The following is a 14905-nucleotide window of genomic DNA, read 5'->3' on the forward strand; positions in this document are numbered from 1 at the left end:
GCACAGGGGGCCAAAATCCGGGACCCATCACTGGATCCCACGAGGACAGTCACAGCCTCCCTTTCACCTTATGGCGCATTGATGCTCGAGGAAGTTACCCTCGGGGGTTTTCATACTTTGTTAGCTTGCTAACACAACGCTCCGGATGCGCGAGAGGAACGGAGACACAACCAGAGGTGCTGCAAAGCGCGCGAGACATCGGAGGCGGAGCCCGAGCCCGAGCCCGTGGGGCGTGACTCCTCGATTGATACAGCCTGGATGCCCCGCTGCGCGCGCACGCGAAAGGCGATTGGTGCTGCCTGGCGGCGCACGCGGGGAACGCCGGGACGTCGGTGCGGCGGGACAAGCAGGAGGAGCGGCGGGCGGGAGGCTGCAGGATGGTGAAGCTGACGGCGGAGCTGATCGAGCAGGCGGCGCAGTACACCAACGCGGTGCGGGACCGAGAGCTGGACCTGCGGGGTGAGTCGGGTGGTGGCAGGCGGTCCGGCCTCCCCGCCCGCCTGGTGGCTTGGCCCGGCCCAGCCGCGTGCGCTAGGACCGCCGGAGCGTGGCCGGCAGCCTGCGTCCAGCGCCCATTGCCGGACTGGATCCTGCCGTCGGCGGCGGAAGGCCCTCCCTGGGCCTTTCGAGGCGCGCTCAGCCCGGCTCCTCCCTGCACACCGGGGCCACCGCGATGGTCCGGTCACACAGCGGGCGTCTTCCGGGCCGCCGGGCGGTCTGAGCCGTTTAGGGGCAGCGGATAAACGCACGGGTGCTTGCGGCCGTCGTGAGGGGGTGGACGGGGTGCGGAGTGAGGGAGCGGTGTACGGGCCGGAAGCTGTCGTTTCCCCTGCGTTTCCTCGCGTTGGCTTCTGCTGTCTTTTTCCCTCTACCGGAGCGTTTTTGGGAGCGGACTGTGGGCGCTAAGCCGGCGCTGCCGCCTACCGGCGGAAGCGGTGCGGAAGCCCCCAAACCGTTCGAGTCCTTAGGAGGAGGCTTCTCTGGCGGTACGGCCATCGGTCTTGTCCTGAGATCCGCTCCCGGGGAGAAACGCCGGCTGCGGGCTCTGCCTTCTGCTGGCTTTCTTGTCCGCTGAAAGCTCAGGACTTTGGTTTTTGTTGAAATCGAGTTTCTCAGAGAAAGGTTGAACTCGGGAGTAAACAGGCAGACTTCACTGCCTTCTCTCCGACTCCGAAGTGCGCCCAGCGTTGAGGATTCTCGTTTGAGTGCAGCGATTCCTTTGTTGTAGCCCTTACATCTGCTTGGCTCCATTAACTTCTTCGAGTAGCTGGCGCAGTCTTTATGCCCGTGTTGGACGCATCGAGGTGTTTGAGTGAGCTGTCCGCGGGGTGACTTACCGTTGTGTATCAACCACTGACTTTCAGCTCTAGGTTTGAGCTGGGGGAGGTGAAGTAAGGGGGAAGTGTTTTAATACTAAGACGATATCCCAGAGAGTTCTAGGAATCTGGCCTGTGGGATGCAGACGACTGTTGTCCACCCCGGGTGGACAGTGCTTGGACGCTGACAGCCGCTCACAGTGTGAAGTCCTGTTAGGCCCTCTCTCTAGCTCCGAGACCTTGCTTAGAGCAGTGTGAGGCACTTGTAAGTAATCTTGAAATGGTTAGCCGCTGGTTCCTGCTGATGAGTACTGTCATCCTTATGGCCCTCATCACCATCACCTTGCTCACATCCACAGCTGGACCGGAAGCTTCCCGGCAGCTGAGATTTGTGACTGTGTTCTTCCTTGTGTTGTGTGCCAGTATTTTGGCAGGGTCTGGTGGTTGCATAGGTGCCACGTAAACACTTTGGGAAGGAACGTTAAGCTGTGAGTCAAGTTACCATGAAATGCTATTAAAGTTTTAAAGTGCCTTTTATTTATGTTAATACTTGTCTGGGTTTTTCTCCTTTTTACAGGGTATAAAATTCCTGTCATTGAAAATCTCGGTGCCACCTTAGACCAATTTGATGCCATTGATTTTTCCGACAATGAAATCAGGAAACTGGATGGTTTTCCTTTGTTGAGAAGACTAAAAACATTATTAGTGAACAACAATAGAATATGGTAAGCGTGTGCTAGTGGAAAGTAGCTTTCTCCCCTAGAGCAGAAGCTGCAGAGTTCCCTGAAGAAGCTGCAGTGTATATGCCAGTTAAACTAGATTTCTATTTTTTTTACCTGCCTATTTCTCAAATGGTAAATGAGCAATTTCCCCATACAGATTCAGAGTTTTAATTTGTCATTGGTCAAGTCTTATTTGCATCTATTCAGAAACCTGGTATATTTATATATTCATAGTAAGTTTCTAATTTAAATTAATTTAAATTAAAAATCTGGTGCTTTGTACCAGATTATAATTATTCTGTATAATTATTTCATTTCTAAAATAATTATAATTATTAGAGGAGTCATACTAAAGAGATACATAAAATGCAACAATTACAGTTTTAACGGAATATCTCATTTTGCCTCAAATCCTCAGGTATTTGTTTTTCTTTAACTGCAGCTGATTTGTAGAATATTGTTTATAGAAATTAAGATTTTTTTTTTAACCCACTTTCATCATCTCTGCGGGCTTTCCAGATGGCTCAGTGGTATAGAATCTGCCTACAGTGCAGGAGACATGGGTTCAATCCCTGAGTTGGGATGATCCCCTGGAGGAGGAAATGGCAACCCACTCCAGTATTCTTGCTGGGAAATCACATGGACAGAGGAGGCTGGCAGGCTATAGTCCTTAAGGTCCCAAAGAGTTGGACACAACTGAGCACACGTGCGCGCGCACACACACATCATCTCTAAATTTTGTTGGAAAAAAGTTATTGAAGGTGTGTTGATAGGGTCTTTTAAGACGTTCTGGGTGGTGAGCTGCTTTTTTTAAATAGGCACATTTCTCCTGAGTTAAACTGTTGACTGTGGTTTGGTTATTGTGTATCCTGTGGTTCTGAGCTGTGACTGCAGAAGCAGGTGTATTTCTGTGCTTCCTGCTGACCAGTCCTAAGATGAGTGAGGTCGTTTGTGTCCACAACACTTTCTTCTTGTCTTGGGGCTATTATGGTGGTTGGCGGGAAGAGGCCATTGGCAGTATTCTGGAGGCGTGGGTTCTCAAATCATCCCGCTTGTGTGACCTCAGACACGCCTGCTCTTTGTGCCTAAATTTCCTTCCGTCAGATAGTGTTGGAAGGAGGATCTACAAGGTTCTTCCCACTTTGAAGTCCTCTGGGCAAGTGTTTAGGTCAAGTTTTTAGCTTACTGCATTTTGACTTTTATTAAGATTTTGTCTTTTCCTTTTAGCCGTATAGGTGAGGGGCTTGATCAGGCTCTGCCTTGTCTGACAGAACTCATTCTCACCAATAACAGTCTTGTGGAACTGGTAAGTCAAACGGGGAAAGTATATTTACAAGGAGGAGTTAAAGGCACTGCCTGTCTTTAATAGAAAACTTGGAGAGTCCAGAAGATTATCTCATTACCTTTTTTCTTTTTCTTCATTATTAGGACATGGGGTTTTTTTGGTTGTGTGTTAAACACATCTTCCACTCTTGGTCACTCACCTTTGGACTCCTGGGGGCTTGATGGAGCAGTTCCTAATTCCAGCTTAATCTGTGTCACCGGTCTGTTGTCCTTGGTGCTTTGAGTTCTGTTCAGCTTCTAAAGAGACTCACCCATTCTTTTTTTCTAGAGTTTCTGTGTCCAGTATGCTAGCCACCAGCCACAAGTGGTTACTGTAAGATATACCAGAAGTATAAAAAACACTACAGATTCCAGAGATTTAGTGCAGAAGAAAAATATACACTGTCAATAATTTTTTATATTGACATTAAAATGGTAATATTTTGGAAAATAGGTAAAACAATATATTAAAACTAGTTTGTTCTGTTTTAATGTCACTACTAGACAATTACATATGTGACATACATTAAATTTTGTTAGGGAGTTTTATTCAAGAAATTATTGTTTTACTCCACATTTAGATCAACAATCATTTGAGATTGGTGTTCTTTTAAGATAAGGGGCAAGTTTCATTTTCTCTATTTGGATATGACTATTTTGATCCACTTCTGCTTTTTAAATTTCTACTCTGTATGTATAATTTTTAACAGCGTTGAGCTTAGGCTATATATTGTTTGTAACCTAAATTTTTCACTTAAATACTAGATACTGATATTCTTATGGTATGACTTGATTTTTAGGTTGTTATGCCCTTGACCCCTCCCTTCCTTGCTCCCTGACTGTTCCTTTCCTGAGGGACGAGGTCCCTGACTGTCCTTTAGATTCCCAAGGGAGTGCTTGGCTCCAAAAGTCAGAAAGCCCCCGATCTGAGGCTGTATCCTTTCTAAACTCCGTGAGGTATTTAACCCAAAATGTGTGTCCATGCGGAATGTGTGGCGTATTGGGGCAGTGCATTCTGTGTGTTGTGGTTGTGCTTAAAGCTGTTCGCACAGATGAAGGCTGTCCTGTCAGTACCGAAAGAGGCATATTAAAATTGTGTGCTAGTGGATTTCCCTGGAGTTCTGTCAGTTTTACTTGTATATATTTTCAGGTTACTTCATTTGATATATCCAGATTTTATGTATCTTACTGATGAAATGAACCTTTTATCATTGATATTTTATTAGTGGATAAGGAAATGGCACCCCACTCCAGTACTCTTGGCCTGGAAAATCCCATGGATGGAGGAGCCTGGTAGGCTACAGTCCATGGGGTCTCGAAGAGTCGGGCACGACTGAGCGACTTGACTTTCGCTTTTCACTCTCATACATTGGAGAAGGAAATGGCAACCCACTCCAGTATTCATGCCTGGAGAATCCCAGAGACAAAGGAGCCTGGTGTCTGCTGTCTATGGGGTCGCACAGAGTTGGACACGACTGAAGCGACTTAGCAGTAGCAGCAGCAGCAGTGCAGTTTTACCTTGGCGTCTGTTTTATCCACTGCAGTATAACAAAACAAGCTTTCTTTCTTTCAGTTCATATTTGCGTGATCATTGTTTTCCATCCAAAATTTAATTTTTTTCCTCTGCACTTATATTTTAAATTTGTGTCTTGAGAACAGGATTTGATAGGATCCTTTTTTAAAATCCAGTGTAAAGTCTGTCTTTAAATGGAATAGTCTGTTTATGTTTAATGTAATTACCAGTATATTTAAGTTTATCTTGTCTCTTTTCTAGAATTTTTTTACTTGTCTCATCCATCTGCAAATATTTTTCCTCTCCTTTATTGCTCTTTCTCTTTTTGGTATTCCACTTCTTCTGATAGTTTAGAAATTAACTGATTAGTAAATAGACTCTGTTTCTTTTCTTAGCATACTGGGAATTAGCATCCAAGTGTAAAGTTAACCATAACCTTTACCTCCTGAACGAAACAGCACCATAAGCATCTCACCACCCCTGCATCGAAACATCACTGTGTCGTGCACAGTCTGTGTGTGGGTCTGTGTGTGTAAAGTTACCATTCTTTCTTTTGTGTCTTGCAGCTTTATTGAGCTATGATGGACAAATGAAGATTATAAATATTTAAGGTGTATAATGTGAAATTTGATATCTGTACCCTGACACCCACCCCTTCATGTAACCAGTCTATGTGTGTGTGCAGTGAGAACACTTGAGTTCTATTTTTTTATCGTATTGGGTACACCTTATGTTATTTTTAATGATAGTCACCACATTGTACATTAAATCTCCAGAATTTATTTATTTATAACTGAAAGTTTATCTGCTTTAATCAGTAGCTTCACCCCCCTTTTCCTTCACCTCCCAGCCTTTGGTAACCACCATTCAACTCTCTGTTGCTATGAGTTCCGTTTTTTGAGATTTCACTTAAAAGTGAGGTCCTGCAACATTTGTCTGTCTTTGCTCCATTTCACATTGTTCTGTAGATCTCCTTTAGTGATGGTACTCCAGTTGCAAGCATCAGTGCTCCCTCCAGTGTTGTCATGAAGAGTGGCAGCTCTCTGAGCTTGTGGCTCTGTTCCCCTCCCCTGTGTTACTTGTGTTTTTCCTCATCATCCCTTTCGGCACTGTCCCACTCAGTTTAGATCTGTTATGGCAGTTTCTCATTCGTGTGGGGCTTTGTTTCGGGAGGCCCTCCAGGCCTTGTCACACACCTGGTGTGCTTGGAACATGCCTGTCTTTGGCTACTGTTCTTAGGCTGGATGCCTGTTGCCCTGTTTGCCTTTCCCCCGCTTCTTCCTGTGTGGTGTCGTCACCGCGCAAGTCTTACAGCTTTCACAATAGTTGGTCCTTACTGGTCCCAAGTTGAGGTTCTTGCCAGAATACATTTTCATCTGGTTTGGCTGTAGCTGTTGACCATATCTTTTTGGTTTTCCTATCCTTGTTGCACTGTATTTTATAGGACAGTTTGGGAAGATTAAAAAACTAACTCGCGTTCTTCCTATATATATATATTTTTTTCCCTCCCTTATAACTATACTCCTTGTCCTTGGAAAATGTATTTGAAGAGATTTAGGGGAACCTAGAATAAAGGTAACAAAGGTGACATGCCTGCATTGCTCCCAGGCAGCGGCAGCAAGAACCACCTCACACCAGGTTCCCTGTACGAATAACCTTCCCTGGAGATACATCACTTTTCACATTGCTTTTTTTTCTCAATCATTACTCAGTAGCTCTTTTGAAGTTGCTACAGGAAATGATATATATTTTTTCTTTTTGTCTCTTCTGCTGTTGAGACAGAAGCTGTTGTGTCCGGGATATTAAAAAGTTCAAATTTATGAACCAGTTATTCAGTAGAATACACCAAGCGTCTGTGATGTGCTAGGGCTGTGCTGGGTGCTGGGGCAGGAAAGACAAATTAATGTATGAAAGACAAAGTGTATCCTTCTGCAGAGCTGTCAGCATGTAATGGGATCATGGTGGGCTGTGGTGTTTGTGTTCTTACCTGTGGCTGTTATTTCACAGGGTGATCTGGACCCTCTGGCATCTCTCAAGTCACTGACTTATCTGAGGTATGGAAACTGTTTGTGGTGGTGACAGTAAAGTCTTTTAAAATAACAGCATTGCTGGCCTTGATGGTAAAGTTATAGTAAAAAGTACTTTTAAAAAAACAAATATTGAAAATGTTTCCTTTGGGCTCTATTAAATTTCCCTAGCATTAAGTTCTTATGACATTGAAATGTGAAGAATAGTGAACTTTTCCTTACTTCCTGGACTCATTAGACTTTATTAAAATGGACCTCTTGAATGCTGTGCTAGGAACAACACTGGCATCAAACTGTTCCTTTTCTTGTAGTATTCTAAGGAACCCTGTAACCAATAAGAAGCATTACAGACTCTATGTGATTTATAAAGTTCCACAAGTCAGAGTACTGGATTTCCAGAAAGTGAAACTAAAAGTAAGTGTTACTCTGTTGTAAGTCGTTATTGGTTGGTGCTTTTCCTTAATACTTTTGTTACTGACTTTTATTATTAGTTTGTAATAGGAATGTGGCGGGGGTGGGTGGGCAGGGAGTGTTAAGTCGATTTTTTTTCCATAGCAGTGTTTATGGTGGGACTTATAGTTAAGGTGTGTGTGTGGGGCTGGTCATTCCAGAGGTGGCCTGGCTTCAAAGCCACCATGGGCTTTGTCACAGCAGACGGCCTGCCTAGATACATGCTCTTGGGGAGCTTCATATCATTCACTTTGCACTAGCTGTAATTGTCAGGATGATTCTCCCATTGTTGGGGATTTTTTTTTACCTTCCTTATTTCCCAGAGAGCCCCTCCTGGAAATTTTGGAGAGGGGGCTCTGCTCTCTCCAGGGACCTTCACAGAGCAGGGGACTGCTGTATCTCTTCTTATTTTGAAATGGGCTTTGTGGTATTTTACCAGCCCAGAGTATTCCAGGAGAGTTTTCTTCCATGTTTTCTGAGGAATGCATCTAAATGCATGTGGTATTCCTATTTCCATTAACTCTGTGTGTGGTGTCGCTGTAGGAGCGTCAGGAAGCAGAGAAAATGTTCAAGGGCAAACGGGGTGCACAACTTGCAAAGGATATTGCCAGGAGAAGCAAAACGTAAGATCCGGATATCCAACTTCACTCCACTTCACCTTCAGAAACATTATCTGTCTGGCATTTTGCCTCTTGCAAAATGAAATGAAACACCTGTGACTAATACAGTCCTAAATTTGCACAGTGATGATCCATGGCCCACAGTGGCCCCTATATCATGTGAGATTTCTAGCAGATGAGAGCAGACGCTCCAGTATTCAGTCTGCTGTGATAGTACTGCACCCTCTTCCTCTGTGGCAAGATGAACTGGGTGGTGTTTCTGAAGGAGAGAGTTTCTTGTATCAGTTTGTTAACAAAGATAAGATACTACACTGGTTGAATTACTTTCAAAGCTTTTGAAAGTAAAAGAGAAGCAATTTCTGTCAGTTTGGATTTGACAGTTTTGTTCTTCCCTCCCCTCCCAAGTTTCAATCCAGGTGCTGGTTTGCCAACTGACAAAAAGAAAGGTGGGCCATCCCCAGGGGACGTGGAAGCCATCAAGGTGAGCACGAGTCAGGATTCTCAGACTGGAGTGAGCTGTTCAATCATGTAGTAACTCAAGTAATGAGTTAGACACCGCAGGTTTCTCCCACGGTTGTTAGAATCCAGCTACATTTTTGTAAGGAAAAACTAGCTTTCAGTTCAGTCGCTCAGTCGTGTCCGACTCTTTGCGAGCCCATGAATCACAGCACGCCAGGCCTCCCTGTCCATCACCAACTCCCAGAGTTCACTCAGACTCACATCCATCGAGTCAATGATGCCATCCAGCCATTTCATCCTCTGTTGTCCCCTTCTCCTCCTGCCCTCAGTCCCTCCCAGCATGGCCAAAGTACTGGAGTTTCAGCTTTAGCATCATTCCTTCCAAAGAAATCCCAGGGCCGATCACTGGTAGGATCTCCTTGCAGTCCAAGGGACTCTCAAGAGTCTTCTCCAACACCACAATTCAAGAGCATCAATTCTTCTGCGCAGGCGCTCAGCCTTCTTCATAGTCCAACTCTCACATCCATACATGACCACAGGAAAAACCATAGCCTTGACTAGACAAACCTTTGTTGGCAAAGTAATGTCTCTGCTTTTGAATCTGCTATCTAGGTTGGTCATAACTTTCCTTCCAAGGAGTAAGCGTCTTTTAATTTCATGGCTGCAGTCACCATCTGTAGTGATTTTGGAGCCCAGAAAAATAAAGTCTGACACTGTTTCCACTGTTTCCCCATCTATTTCCCATGAAGTGATGGGACCAGATGCCATGATCTTCGTTTTCTGAATGTTGAGCTTTAAGCCAACTTTTTCACTCTCCACTTTCACTTTCATCAAGAGGCTTTGTAGTTCCTCTTCACTTTCTGCCATAAGGGTGGTGTCTGCATATCTGAGGTTATTGATATTTCTCCCGGCAATCTTGATTCCAGCTTGTGTTTCTTCCAGTCCAGCATTTCTCATGATGTACTCTTCATGTAAGTTAAATAAGCAGCCTTGACATATATACAGCTGACAATATACAGCCTTGACATACTCCTTTCCCGTTTTGGAACCAGTCTGTTATTCCATGTCCAGTTCTAACTGTTGCTTCCTGACCTGCATACAGATTTCTCAAGAGGCAGGTCAGGTGGTCTGGTATGCCCATCTCTTTCAGAATTTCCCACAGTTTACTGTGATCCACACAGTCAAAGGCTTTGGCATAGTCAATAAAGCAGAAATAGATGTTTTTCTGGAACTCTCTTCCTTTTTCCATGATCCAGCGGATGTTGGCAATTTGATCTCTGGTTCCTCTGCCTTTTCTAAAACCAGCTTGAACATCAGGAAGTTCACGGTTCACGTATTGCTGAAGCCTGGCTTGGAGAATTTTGAGCATTACTTTACTCTCATGTGAGCTTAAATATATTATTTGACCAGATTTTGACTTGAATTAATTATATGAGCTGGTCAAAGTGGAGGCAACTCTGGTCTTCTCATTTTCTCAGTATGCATTTATCTGAACAGTTAGTTACCTTTGCTTGCTGTCTTGATTTTTACTTTGAAGGACTTGCTGCCTGAAAGATCCTGCTTGATGAGAAATCCTAATTTGGTAATGCTGCCTCCTAAATCATCCAGTGACATAATTCCAATTAACTAGAATTTTAGGGCATATGCACTGATTATTTGCTCTCCTGTAAAAGGGTCTGCAGCTCTTTACCAATTTGGGAACTTCATAATTTGGTTTTGGGGTTGATTTCACTGTGCCAGCAAAATTCTTCCTGCGAGAGAGACTATTTAATATTCGAGTTCAGAAAGGTGGCATGAGTTTGTGTGAGTGTTTTCTGTTAACTGGATGAAGATAACTGTCCATCTCTCTTGTTTCCTGGTGTCCAGAATGCTATAGCAAATGCGTCAACTTTGGCTGAAGTGGAGCGGCTGAAGGGCTTGCTGCAGTCCGGTCAGATACCTGGCAGAGAACGCAGAGCAGGTCAGGAACCACGTTCTGACTTCCTTTCCAGATTAATGATACACTCCTAGTGATCGCAAATTGCTTTAGATGTTACGATCCAAGGATGCTCGAATAGTGCCTCCTTACCATTATAATCTACACAAAATGCCTTTAAATGCTCTTTGAAAAGAAATCATTTGATAAAAAAGCTTATGTCCTAGGACTCTGGGGTTTTTGTGAAATTTGAGACAAATGTTAGTTCACAGCCATGGAGTGAAAGCGAACAGTGGAAGTGACCATGATGCCTTTGACCCCTGTCCGTGTGGGCCCACTTAGCAGTGGGAAGCATGGGCTCTGGAGCCAGCCAGACTGAGGCTCAGAGCATAGCTTCACCAGCTTTGTCCTTGGATGAATTTCTTAACCCCACTTGATCTTAAATCTGTTTGCTCATCTTTAACCAAATAGTAGTAGTGGTGACCTCAGAAGGTTGTTGGGAGGATTAAGTAAGAGGCTTCCTAGGCCCTGAGCACCGGGTGTGAGCTGTTCTGATTGTGGACACCGGCTCTGTGTTGGGCAGCGTGATGGACACTGACTGGGGTATAAAGTGAAAACTGCTAAAGACGGTGCATGTTACAACTTTGACATGAATGTAACTGGGGGCTCTGTCTAGACCAGTGGCTCAGGGCAAGTTCCCTTGAGGAAATAATGTTTGAACTGAAGCTAAAAGTGAGTAAGACATTCATTAGAGCAGCAGTTCTCACTGTGTGGTCCTTGGGCCCCTGGGGGTCCATGAGGAAAACTCATAAACACCAAGGCATTATTTGCTTTTTAAGTGGTGTGACCATTTGTGCCTGATAGTGCCAGAGCAACGGCAGGTAGAGTTGCTGGTGCCTCAGCCCAGGTACATGGGTTCACAGGACCAATGATACTAGGTGTCATTCTGAGCTGCCGGGTACCCAATGAGGTCCTTTGTGAAGCAGTGAGGATCATTGGCATTCCTGGGTATCACCCCAGGGACACATCATTTGATGTGAAGAAATGGGCCAACATTTGCGATCTAACCTTTAAGAAACTACCATTTTGGGGAATTCCTGGTGATCCAGTGATTAAGACTCAGCTTTCATTGCCCAGGTTTGATCCCTGGTCAGGGAACCAAGATCCTACAAGCTAAGTGGGGAGACCAAAAGAACAAAAGCAAAAAACTACCACTTTTGTCAAGTTTTGGCATAGTATCAAAAAAATATCCACAGCTGCCTGCACAGGCTGTTAAAATACTCCTCCTTTTTCTCACTGCATGTCTTTGTGGGCCTGGCTTTCTTCACACCCTTTAGTCAAAACATATTTTGGCGAGTAAAGTGATGAAGGCAGAACAAGGGCCCGTCTACCATTGGGCAGACATTGCAGAGATGGGCAAAAGTGGAAAACTGCACCAACTTTCTCATTATATATTTTTATTTTAGAAAATATTGATACTGTATTTTATAAAAATACAAACATTAATGGTACTAGGTTTATTGTTTTAAGGAATTACTGTTTTTTTAATGCTTTCAGTTTCCAGCATAGTATCGATAAATGTAGTCTACTTGAAGAAAAGTTCTTTGGGTGCTAAAACTAAAGTATTTGAGAACCTGTGACCTAGACAGAGCAGAATGACATTCTCAGGGGAAGGAACACTCTGTGGTGAGAGAGCCTTGCACCCTGGGCCTGAAGGAGGACTGTGAGCCAAGGTCCAGGGCTGGCGGGGGGTATGGGTGAAACAGGCTGGCAGGGAGAGCTCTGAGTCCAGCCAGAGGGCCCTGTAGGCCGTGAAATGAGGGACCTGTGACCCTGAGAACAGCACAAGCTGCCAAGACCCACAGGGCTAATGACAGGCAGGGAGGAGGCTGTGACACGTGGCTCACTTTGGCTGCAGCGTGGCAGAATTTCTGTTACTGTGCCTCCCCTTGAGCATGTTATGTGGGCCTGGGACTCATATGGGGCTTTTCAGTGTCGTCTGAACACATGTGGGGCACCTTGAGGAGAGAAAGGTGGGAATTGTTTGTGGTTCTCTTAGGTTTCAGTGGGCCCAGGCGTCTGAACGGCAGTTCCTGGTGACATTCTCGCTTTCTTTAGTTTTGTGTCTAGAAATGTAACGTTTGGGTCTAACTGGAAACATAATTTAGACAGAATCACTGGCTGACTATCTGCAGCATGTAGTAGGTATCCTCTCCCATCTTTCTTTGGAAGGTTCCTAGTTTCTTTGCCGATGGCAAAGTAAAGTAAACTTTATGTTTACTTTAAACATAAAGTATAGGCTTTTTATCTTGATAAAACATGAGTTACAGGCTTGACCAGAGTGGGTTAGAACAGCAGGCATAGAGTTGACTTTCATGAAGCAGCTTTGTGACCCATTCCCTAGAAGCTGACCATCCTTCCAGGGCCTGCCAAAGACAGGTGGTCCCTGGACCTAAGTTCCTCTAGGCTGAGGCTGCTGTCGGGCATCTGCACCTGGTCTAGGGTCTGGCAGGCAACAGCAGCATCGTGGGTGGACGCCCACACATGCTCTAACCTAGGTGTGACTTGGCTTTGTGTGTTTTCTAGGCCCCACTGATGATGGTGAAGAGGAGATGGAAGAAGACACCGTTGCAAATGGGTCCTGAGCAGGGCAGCCTCAGCACCTCAGGACGTGTAACAGTCCACCTAGGACAGGTCCTGCCTTGTGTCAGCAAAGTAGAGTTCATCAACATTGTTGAAATGCTCAAAACTGCTGCTTGTAATTTTGTAATACAGATTTTGAAATCTAAAACCCAGTTTTCTACCAGTAGTACAAATAAAGGACACTCTCTGTGCTGCGGGTTGTGTGTCACTGGGGCGTGTGCAGTGAGGTATGGATATGGGGAGTTGGAAATGCAGCAGGGCGGCTCTGTGGGCAGGCTTCCCAGTCCTCTTGAAATGTTTAGATTTTTTAATTCATAATAAAACTTAGATTATCTGTGTGCTGCTATTGGTTGTTAGAATTTGCGATATTGGCTGCATTTTTTTCTTCATGAAGGCTCACAGACATCATTAAAGACAGCCAGGCCCCAGGGCTTTGCAAGAATCAGTGTCCTTTGAAGTTTTTGTTTAACACTCTGCACCAGCATGTGACGATAAATTGCTGATTTGGACAGTTAGAGGGAGTGTGACATCTGCCTGTCAGTCAGTGGGATTCAAGAGATTGGGACCACCCTGGACCAGCTCTTCCCCAGCTCAGTGCACTGTGAGCCTCGGAGGTCTTGTCAGAGCGCAGGGTCTGTTTTGGGCCCTGAGGCTCTGTGCCTCTTGTGGGCTCCCAGGAGCTGTCCCCCAGAGGGGACACTAAGGATCTCCAGCCTTCTGCCCACCCTGGCCTCACCCACCTTACACCTTCAGCTTCTCCAGGGACTCGTTACAGAAAGCACTTCCCTTGCTCTTTGCAAGTAGAGTGTGATATGGGGTCTTACCTCCTGTTCTGTGAGCAGATCGTATTCCTGGGTGACTGCCATGTCAGAAACCAAGATGTGTACTCAGCTCCTGGCTGCACCAAGAGGACTGCCCTGCAGGGGCCAGGCTGCTGGGGCCTGAGTGATACTTGCATCTTCTGATGGAAAGTAGAATTCAGGCCTGACAAGCAGTTTGTGTGCAGCTTGCTTTCAAAGGGTGTTTCAAGGGATGAAGTTCAAAACCCCAGGTGGTATCCCTTTAGCTCCTGATAGTGAGCTTAGACCCTGTCTGGTTTTCACTCAGCTCGGAAGGATTTCAGTACTGTGATTGCTAGTGCTGTGTTCATCATCAATTTGGGCACATTTCCCTGAGGGACCTCCTACACACACCCCCACCAGCCCGCCTCCATCACCCCTCACCCCTCCCTCCCTCCTCTGCTGTGCTTTGTCTTTGAAAGCTCCCACAAGGAAGGGTTGACAATCTTGTTACTTGACCAAAGCACAGGACTGCGGAAAAGCCACAGCCATTCCAGAGGGCTACAAGCTCCTGAGCTGCCCCTTCCCCTACCAACTGGCTGCTATCCCCTCAACCAGCAACTGAGAGGGGGTTGAGAAAAGGAGAGAGGATGAAAAGTGTCCTGTGAGAGCCCTGCTCCATTCCAGGGACCACCCCAGCACACTAACCTGGCCTCGCTCCCCTCTCCTGTCTGCACTCACCACAGAAATACCATTTTATAGAGGATATGATGCTGTATGGAGAAAATCCTAAAGACACGGAAAACTACTGGAGCTTGTTAATTGATTTGGTTAAGTTGCTGGATACAAAATTAATACACAGAAATCTGTTGCATTTTGAGACATAAACCACCAATGGAATATCAGAGAAATTAAGGAAACATTTGCATTTACCACTGCATCAAAAAGAATAAAATACCTTGGAATAAACCTACCTAAGAGGAGACAAAAGGCCCATATTCCAAAAACTAAGATGCTGATGAAAGAAACTGACAACCATAGAAATAGATGGAAAGAATGGGAGCTGGAAGAATCAGGCTCCCTGACTTCAGACCATGCTACAGAGCTACAGTATTCAAAACAGTATGGTACTGGCACA

The 14905-nt window shown here is 45.2% G+C and overlaps 1 protein-coding gene across 1 annotated transcript; it reads left to right on the top strand.

Annotated features, from left to right (window-relative positions):
- Nucleotides 1–301: 301 nt before the first annotated feature.
- On the top strand, nucleotides 302–13180 carry SNRPA1 (small nuclear ribonucleoprotein polypeptide A'). Its single transcript, XM_070358495.1, has 9 exons — nucleotides 302–459; nucleotides 1894–2041; nucleotides 3266–3344; nucleotides 6882–6928; nucleotides 7213–7315; nucleotides 7895–7974; nucleotides 8377–8452; nucleotides 10297–10390; nucleotides 12932–13180. Exons 1-9 carry the CDS (start codon nucleotides 378–380, stop codon nucleotides 12988–12990), a joined length of 768 nt encoding a protein of 255 aa, XP_070214596.1. The 5' UTR covers nucleotides 302–377; the 3' UTR covers nucleotides 12991–13180.
- Nucleotides 13181–14905: the final 1725 nt, after the last annotated feature.

This window comes from Bos mutus, chromosome 21 (genome assembly GCF_027580195.1).
Source record: "Bos mutus isolate GX-2022 chromosome 21, NWIPB_WYAK_1.1, whole genome shotgun sequence".
Lineage (NCBI taxonomy): Eukaryota > Metazoa > Chordata > Mammalia > Artiodactyla > Bovidae > Bos > Bos mutus.

What these genes read in the sequence shown, in the direction of transcription:
- SNRPA1 (XM_070358495.1), top strand. Translation starts at nt 378, where the DNA reads ATGGTGAAGCTGACGGCGGAGCTGATCGAGCAGGCGGCGCAGTACACC. An exon ending in AAGTCACTGACTTATCTGAG is followed by an intron (nt 6,929 to 7,212) that starts GTATGGAAACTG and finishes CTTTTCTTGTAG; the next exon opens with TATTCTAAGGAACCCTGTAA. An exon ending in TCCAGAAAGTGAAACTAAAA is followed by an intron (nt 7,316 to 7,894) that starts GTAAGTGTTACT and finishes GTGTCGCTGTAG; the next exon opens with GAGCGTCAGGAAGCAGAGAA.